Source organism: Sciurus carolinensis, chromosome 10, assembly GCF_902686445.1.
Source record: "Sciurus carolinensis chromosome 10, mSciCar1.2, whole genome shotgun sequence".
NCBI classification, from domain to species: domain Eukaryota; kingdom Metazoa; phylum Chordata; class Mammalia; order Rodentia; family Sciuridae; genus Sciurus; species Sciurus carolinensis.
Window position 1 is genome coordinate 80,020,359 of NC_062222.1, and position 9,292 is coordinate 80,029,650.

Genomic DNA, 9,292 nt, shown 5'->3' on the forward strand with positions numbered 1-9,292 from the left:
CAAAACTTATGACAACAGAAGAAACAGTAAGATATTTATCAAATTAATCACATATTTGCTTAAAAAGTTAACATTAAGGTAAATTTGGAAACTACAGTCAAAAATAATTATTCAAGCTAGAAAATTTAATTTATGACTATAAAGTATTATCCATGATCAGATTCCCCATATGTTTTTTTTACTTTAATCTTTATAATTTCTTTTAAAGTTCACTTTGTTGCACTTGCTCTGTTAAGTTTCCCAATGAACAACAACAACAAAAAGAGTGTCTTAATGTCTTCATTTGGTTCATAATGACCCTTTTTAAATGCTTTTCACTCTAATTTAGAAGAGGGGGCTCATTCTGTTGGCATCTTGGTATGAATAGAAATTATTGGAACAGCCCATTTTAAGACTTTGTTTTCATTAATATCCCATAGGCGAAGAATGATATGGTTACTGTGATATTTTGCAAACAAAAATAATCCAAATCCAGTATCTTCATTGCTGACAATTTCTAGTCAATACTGTTTAGGATACTTCATCTTCTCATCCAATAATTTAAGTTTGAAAAAAGCAGAAAGCTTTTAATCTCTTGGAAGGCATTGGCTCTTTTTGCTTCAGTATATTTAGGCTTCTCTTTTCTCTCTGCTCTCCTCGGATGAGCTTTCGGTCTGGAGATTTCTTCCGAGGAAATATCTACGAGAAGTAAGACGTCCCTGTGGCCAGCGGAATGGCTGGAACTGAAAACGGTGGTTGCACCTTAGAGGGAGAAAAGGTCTGTTTGGAAACCTAAAGTAGACTCCAGGCCTTCTTTGAGGAATTTGATTAAAGGGATACCTGGGTGTCCTTGGAATGGGCGGGACCCTTGTTGACGGATTCCTCGTGGTGGGCGGAGGGGTGAGCGTGAAGATCTGGCAGTCTGTAGGGTTTATGTTATTTTGTGAGCCTCCTGGTGGGGTGACAACCTCTTCTTGTCCTGTAGGGAGGAAAATACAAGTCAGAAAACAGGGCTGGTAACAGAAGCAGAAGTGAGATAGATCCTTAAGGGTGGGTGCAGGGGAGAAAGATGGAAAGAGAGAAGTAGAGATGTCTTGAAGCATGTTGGAAAGAACTGGCAAGGTCAATAAAATGAAATGTGGACACATCTTATGATCCTGTGTTTCCACTCTATGGAATTGACCCCAGAGAAATGAACTGTAGTTTGCAAAAACAACCAACCAGAAAACAAGTTCAAGGATGTTCACAACATCCTTTTTCACTAGCACCTAAACTTGGCAACAATCCAGGTGATCATCACTAGAATGGTTAAATAAACTTTGTATATTCATACAATGAAAAGTACTCGTTGTGGAAAAGGAAAAATTACTAATGCCTACAGTAATATGGATGAATCTCATGGACGTTATGTTGAACAAAAGAAGTTAGACACAAAAGAGTACATACCGCAAAAGAGTATAACTAGTGAAACTATGGTAATAAGAAAAGTCAAAATAATGTTCAACTCGAGTTTATGGTAGGAATTGTTTAGTGGAAAGAGTAATCAGGAAACTCCAAAAATGTTCTGTATCTTGATATGTGTGGTTTTTAAATGGAGATATCTACATTTCACACACATACACACATAGATGTATACACACACACACACACACACACATATATACCTCTCTATATACACAAGTATATATGTATGTATATATAAAATGTGATTAAGCTGTAACTTTAAGATCTGTGGACTTACTATGCGTAAATTATAACTTAAAAAAGAAAATTCATGAGAAAAAAAATACTTATTTAATGTTAAAAATATAAAAATAACTTTAAAAGTTCTTTTTCCCTGCTCAATTAGTGAAGTCATTCCTTAGGAAGAGAGGGGCATCTACAAGCAGCAAAAGGAACAGGGCACAGTTAGTTTTTAAGAAGAAATTTGGATTAAGTTCCAGCTTCAAGGTCTTCCCTTGGCTGAATCAGTCATTCAAGTTGGCAGTAAAGGAAGTTTTCCTGTAGAGAATCATTTCTTCACTTCTGCAGAGACTCACCAATACAAAGTCTCTGCAGAGACTTTCCAATACTCCTGGAAAGGAGTGCCAGGCATGGATGGGGGAAAGACGAACCAGCCACAGGAAGCCGAGAGCACAGATGCATTTAAGAACTAGATTCCCTGGTTTCTGGGCTGTCTTGGATATGCTTACGTAGTTCTTGTGCCCAGAGAACTCATTCATTGACTAGTCAATGATGAGTAGAATCCTCCCTTGAGAATTATAGCAAAGAGATATAGTGAAAGCTGTTACTGGAAGGCAGGGGTTGGAGTGTCAGATTTTGGCCAGATGAATGTTGAGAAGCACAGAGGCCAGTTTGCATATAGAAGCAGTAAATTGGGGAAGGCCTCAGAGAGAGAAAGCGACAAGAGACTATGTGGTAACTGCTTGCTGATGGGCATAGTCTTGGTTCTTTACTTTCCAGGGTTGGTCCCTCTGAGGGTGGGCTATAGTGAAAGTTCTTGAAGACAATCTTATCATGACCATGCCACCTCCAACTCTATTTTATTTTTTGGTACTAGGGAGTGAACCAGGGTCTTGCATGTACTCATACTACTTCTACTGACCCCTTGCTCTATTCTTTTTCAAACTAACTTGAATGGGTGTTCATTCCTTAAATAAAATGCCAATCCTTTCTCCATACCCACTCAGGCTATTGAGTTGAAATCCTGTGATGAAATTAGACTAACACACTTTGAACTTCATAATGATTAAACCACACATTACTCCTTCTTTGTGATAAGTTTTGAATCCTTGTGACATGAAAACTCTACCCATAATCTAGTCTCCAGGGGAGACATCAGCCTCATTATTAAGCCCCATCTTGACATTTTGCTATGAAATGAAGCTTAGCTAGGCCTTGCACTCTGCTATTCATTAAACCACTCCAGCTGTTAAAAACAAACCACCCACTCACCCCTTGGGCTCATCTCATTTCTTGCAACATGAAGCTACTCTCTATATCCTCTGGCAATTGGGTGTTAGGCAGGTTTTAGAGCCTGCTAGGCTGTGGGTTGGTCCAGTAGTATCCAGTGCTGTCTTCTGGGAAATCCCAAGGGTTCGAAATCAAGGAACAAGCTTACCCCAACCACCTTGGCAGGACCATGTAAAAATGCATTCTTCCACCAAATTACATACAGGGTCATTACCTGCCTGGTAGCACATGTGTTCTAAAATGGGGGAACCACAGGGACTGTTTTGGGACCCTGTCACATCTTACAAAGTTAAGGCCACACATCTGAGTGAGTTGATACTTTTCATGTCTCTACCTTTGACTGAGTTAACCCTGTTCATCATTCTTTTCTTTATCCTTGTTCTGCTCTGTTCCTACTTCTTCAGAATCTTTACTATATTCTCAAATCTCCTTCAAAATGTTAGTTCTTCATTCATTTGAAGAATTCTTTGTACCTTTCTAAGTAGATTATTTAGCTTAATATTTCAGATAGAAAACTGAGGTGGTCTGCCGTGAACTCTGGTTCCTACTTCTCTTTAAAGAGAAGTCTATATGCTATATAACTATTTAATCTGTTAGAATCTGACTCTGTGTCTTCCACTCCATCAGATCTACTTTGGAAAAAGTCAGTAGTCCTGGGCTTCTAAAACGTTGATTCCAGGTGCCTGAAGTACTATTTTCCTGAGTCTCCTGTTAGAATTCCAAGTTTGGTCTCCTCAGGGAGACCTGAATACTGGTGAAGGTCCCTGGCAACCTGCTTTCATAGCATCCTGTGAATCCACTTTCATTATACGTATCAGTCATGTGATTACCATTCAGTGGTTGTGTTCCTGCTCCACTGAAATAGCCACATGAACATCTTGTAGACTGTGGTCTCAACCCTACCTCAGTGCCTGCAATAGGACTGAACTGAGTGAAAGAAATCTCGGTTTCTACGATTGGAAAAGTTACCATGTTCTTACCTCTCAGGGACAGTGTGATGATTAATAAGTAAATATTTCCCATACTGCTCACTGACATGCCGCCAAAGTTCTAAATGTCAAAGATGAGAGTTTTCCAAGTGTAATGAGACCAGAGTAGGTCAAACATTTGAACATTAAAAACATATTGAGCTGGTTGCAGTGGTGCATGCCTATAATCCCAGCAGCTTGGGAGACTGAGGCAGGAAAATTGAGAGTTCAAAACCAGCCTCAGCAAAAGGGAGGCTCTAAGCAACTCAGTGAGTCCCTGTTTCTAAATAAAATGCAAAATAGGGTTGGAGATGTGGCTCAGTGGTTGAGTGCCCCCGAATTCAATTCCCAGACCCCCACTTCCCTGCCCAAAACAAACAAATAAAAAAAACAAAAAAAAAAACAAAAAAAACCATGTTGAGAGCCGAGAACAAAGTGTTGAAAAGTCTGGGCTCCCTGAGCTCTGTAACTGTGTGCCTATAGACAGATTCCTTAACTTCTTTGAGACTTTTTCCTTGTTTGTAAAATGGAGCAAATAACACTACCCATTTCATGAACTTGTGAATTTATCTAAGATGTATAAAGTGTTCAAAATATTGTCTGACACACAATATACATTTAGTGTTAGCAATTATTATTAATCATGAATATTATGGAAGGATTCTATTAGCATAAGCCCCATTTTCTTAGGCCCATTTGGTTACATCATGTACATAATCCCTGCATTAAGGACAGAGCTAAAAGATACAGATGTAATAAGAATAGGCCCTCGCAGGGCATGGTGGCACACACTTGTCGTTCCAGTAACTCTGGAGGCTAAGGCAAGAGGCTCACAAATTCAAAACCAACCACAGCAACTTAGTGACACCCATCTCAAAATAAAAAATAAAAGGATTGGAGGTAAAGCTCAATGGTAAAAGGGTCCTGACTTCTATCCCCAGTACCAATAAATAATTAAAAACAGTACTTCTAAGTCAAGGGATTATTGTTGACTGACAGTCACTGACGATGTCCTCTGCACCTAGAATAGTTCCTGGTTTACAGTGGTGTTCAATAAATATTTGATGAATTGAATGAATTGTCAGGCAGACACCGAGTTTTCCTCTTTGTATATTTTTGTGGTACTCAATACTTAAGTCTCAGAATGTTTGATATATTTAAAAGTAGTGCAAAATTTAAAAAGTCAAAATATTGCTTAGAACTTGGATATCACTTTTAAATGGGTTTATTATAGTCTAGACATGAAATTCATAACATACCAACAACTAGCACTTTTCAAAAAGAGTAATGAGGAGAAGAGCTTTGTTATAATTACCTGTACTCTGTGGTTATTTGGGCAGACAATAGCTGGTTTGTAGTGAACTATAGGGATTTTTAGAAAGTAAGCTTTGAACTCGGAGTTTAAGTATTCAACTCTTCCATTACAGTGCATATGGGTTCTTAGAATTCTCATGTACTTTCAGAGTTGAACCTGAAAGAAATATAAGTCCTGTGTTTATTTAATTTACTCACAATAACTACAACTCAGTTCATTTGGTGGATTCACAGAATGACTGACTATCTTGGTCAAATCTGTAATTTTGAAGATACAGAATTTGGAGCCGTGAAGGTGTTCCACAGGCCTCTTTCAATCCTGTGCTGTAAGTCAAGTTGTTTCAACAATGTTCAGGCTACTGTGTCAGATGCTGTGCACATACAGAGATGGCAAAGACGCAGCACCTGCGCCAGGGAAATGCAGTGGTGCTGCAGATACACAGATCTGCAGTGCAGAGTGGAAAGCAGCACGTATGTGGGTAATGTGTGAATTGCTATAAAAATCCAAGGTGTGTGTATGTGTGTGTGTGAGAGATTGCAATTTTAAAATTATGTGTCTTAAGAAAGACTTTGTGAAGTCGATATTATGGTGGCATTTAAATGTTGAGACTTGAAGCAGAATTTCAATAAACAGGTGTGAAAGCAGGAAGAGGGAGCAGCCACAGTCACTGCCATGGAGGAGAGAGAAAGAAGATGACTTTGAAGAAACACATGTGACCCTGTCTGGTAGACACAGAATATGTGTAAGTGAGCAATGAACAGGAACCAGTGCTGGGATAAATTGAAGCTAGATGGGAAGGATGCCAAATTCAGAAACCAAATCTCACATTTCAACTGATGTCTTTTATTTTATTGTTTAGTTACATATTTTTGTGATATGGGGGATTGAACCCAGGGCTTTACATATGCTCAGCGAGCACTCTAACCACTTAGCTACATAAGAGATAAGCCGTTCTTATCTCTGATCAGAGTTTATGATTCTTCTTTGCTTTTGTCCAAGAGGCAAGGACAGCATAGTCAGAAAACTATCTTCCCTTGTCTCCATCATAGTCTCTGTTTAAATAACATGAATTTCTGGGAGCATAACTTAGTAAGCTGTCCTTTCAGGTTTCCCTTTAATTCACCCAGACTTTTTTAGATTCTATTTGGAAACAAGGTCCCACTAAATTGCTGAGACTGGTCGAGATCCTCTGTTTCAGCCTCCTGAGTTGTTGGGATTATAGTTCCAGACCACTGTGCCTGGAATTGCTATCTTTTCTATATGAACAAAAGGAAGCTCTAATCTCATTATAACTTGTTTGCATATTTACAAAGCCTCCTGGAAAGTGGAGAAGGTGACAAAATTGTCTCCATGATTACACATTTCCCATAAACTTGAAAGAAGGTGGTAGGTGGCTGCTTTTGTTTTATAATTCCTCTTTTACATATCGCTTTTAGCAGGTGATGACTGGATCTTTGCCTTGGGGATTGGGAGCAAGTGACATTTATTATCTATGTCTTCTGATGGTCTGAGTTTGTGCAGAGGTTGGTAAGGGAATCTATGGGTGTCCTATAACCAGTTCTGAGGTCTGTACCTGTGTCCAGTTTGTCATGAGCAAGGAAGTTATTGAGGGATGAGTAAGGTTTGGCTGAGCCACTGCAAAGACTCCCCAGGGCAGGGCATGGGAGTGGGTGAAGGACTCTATTTGACTCCATTTTCTCCTCCCTGAACAGCATCTAGTTTTGGAACTAAGGTGAACTGTGGGGAAAAATGCTAAATTCAGGGTCTCCAAAATCTCTTCCTCCTTTATTTCCCTTTTTTCTTTCTTCCTTATCCTTTTCTTTCCTTTCCCCAGGGTGTACATACCAATTCTAAGGCTCAGGTCACCTGGAGATTTGGTAGTGGGGAAAAGGAGAAAGAATTGAAACAGTGGAGAAACTCATCTCATATAATCCTAAAACTTGTATTCATCTTGAGAGCACCAAGACACAGCTCACTAGATGTGATTAACTAAAGCAATGATAGAGACTAAACACCCGCCTTGTACAAATTACTGCACAGTTAGAGATGGAGAAAGGTGGACAGCACTGTAATTCAAGGTAGAAATTGTTAGCTTCGTGACACTAGTGAGTGTGCAGTGTTTTTAGTGTGTATGGCTTTTGACATATAGCTCACTTGGTCCTTTCAACCCCCATAGCAATGAATATTATTAGAACTGTCAATTCACAAATGAGGAGTCTGATGCTCAGAGAGGTTACAAGTATCAAAGACACAGAGCTACAGCTGAGACTAGGATCCAAGTCTTCAGATGATAGAAGCAGTTGCAGGCTGATGGAAACAGATATAAATAGTTCCAGTTTATGGAATGTGTAATCATGGAGCTAGTTTTATCTTTTCAGAAAACTTATTAATTAATGGGCCTACAGGAGAATAAAAACAAAACCCTTACCTTCTGCCACAGTTACCACCAACCAGCAGACCAGTGACCAGTAGGAGAAGCAGAGTCTGTGAGCCATGGCTTCTACCTTGAACTCTCACTGCTTACAACCCAATGTTCCTTTAAATGGGAGTTGGTGAGTCACCAGCAGACTGATTCAGGTAATTTGCATTTGCATAGTGGACCACAGCTATCTGGGCCTGTGGTGTGAGGGCAAGAAATCCCTAAGGACATACCAGACAGTGTGTATCAACCAGAAGTGTCTTGTAATGACAGCCAAGCATCATTCATCATACCTTGATTTTGGACAACCACACCTTCGCTGTCCTTTTAATCCCTCAAATCTACTCCCACGGTGCTGCCTTCTCTTTATTAGTGTGTATGTCTTCCTCTGCAAGAGAAGGGAAATGCTCAACACTGCTTCCCTCTGTGGAGCTGACTGAGGGGAAGAGCACTGTTCTGACGCTTCCTGACCCAGTGGGATGCAGGTTTTAAGAAGTTGTTCTTATCTCTGATCAGAGTTTATGATTCTTCTTCTTTGCTTTTGTCCAAGAGGCAAGGACAGTATAGTCAGAAAACTATCTTCCCTTGTCTCCATCATAGTCTCTGTTTAAATAACATGAATTTCTGGGAGCATAACTTAGTAAGCTGTCCTTCCAGGTTTCCCTTTAATTCACCAAATTGCCTCCAAGATGGACATGGTGTATCTATACCTGGTTGATTTCCTGAGAGGACTGTCAGCTGCTGGAGGAATGAGAGGTGGAACTCACAAGTGATTAAGAATCTGGACCTCAGAGTTAGAAAACTCCAACCTTAGCTTCTTTTCTTACTAGGGGAGTCAGTGGTGAGTCTGTGAGGCCTTAGGTGCCTGATCTGTAAAGTGGTATTTGCAGTACTGTGTCAGTCAGTTTTCTGTTGCTGTAACAAAATACCTGAGAATCAACTTATAAGGAGGAGAGGTTTATTTTGGTTCACAGTTTTAGAAGTTCAGGTTCATGGTTAGTTGGTTCTATTGTTTTGGGCCTGGGGTGAAGCAGGGAGTGTGTGATGGAGCAAAGCTGGTCACCACATGGTGGAGGGGAAGCAAAGAGGGAGATAAAGAGGGCCGGGGTTCTAGTATCACCTGCATCCCTCAGTGACCATCCTTCTATTACTACGCCCCCTAAAAGTTCTACAACCTTCCAGTAGTGCCACAGGCTGGTGACTAAACCTTCAACACACAGGCCTTTAGGGGACATTCAAGATTCAAACTATGGCAAGTGCTTCCCTTGGAGGAGTGAGAATAAGGGGAAAATTGATATAAAGCTTCAAACACAGTGGCAGGCCTGTGAAAGGGAGTGTTTGTGGTTGTTATCAAATTATAATAACCCTAATTCATAATTCCTTCTCTTAGGAGGTTGTACTTGCCAAATCACCCAATCACTCAAAAGATCCCCACTTTGAGCAGAGTGTATTCCTGCATGTTGTAGAAAAAATAAAATTAAATCTAGTTCCCAGCTTTGAAGGGCAGTGTGAAAGTAAGAAATCTGCAAGGACAACCTAATGAGGGGGACAGTGCTAATTGTGCTGTCATTCAATCAGGATAAATTAGAAGGCAAACACTCATGAATGAGGAAGTGCTGAATTCCACAGGTTTGATGT

At 39.9% G+C, this 9,292-nt stretch overlaps 1 protein-coding gene across 1 annotated transcript; it reads right to left on the reverse strand.

Annotated features, from left to right (window-relative positions):
- Nucleotides 1-608: 608 nt before the first annotated feature.
- Odaph (odontogenesis associated phosphoprotein) lies at nucleotides 609-7,730 on the reverse strand. Its single transcript, XM_047566025.1, has 3 exons — nucleotides 7,664-7,730; nucleotides 820-958; nucleotides 609-678 (listed from the first exon to the last, which is right to left on the reverse strand). Exons 1-3 carry the CDS (start codon nucleotides 7,728-7,730, stop codon nucleotides 609-611), a joined length of 276 nt encoding a protein of 91 aa, XP_047421981.1.
- Between the last annotated feature and the right edge of the window lie 1,562 nt (nucleotides 7,731-9,292).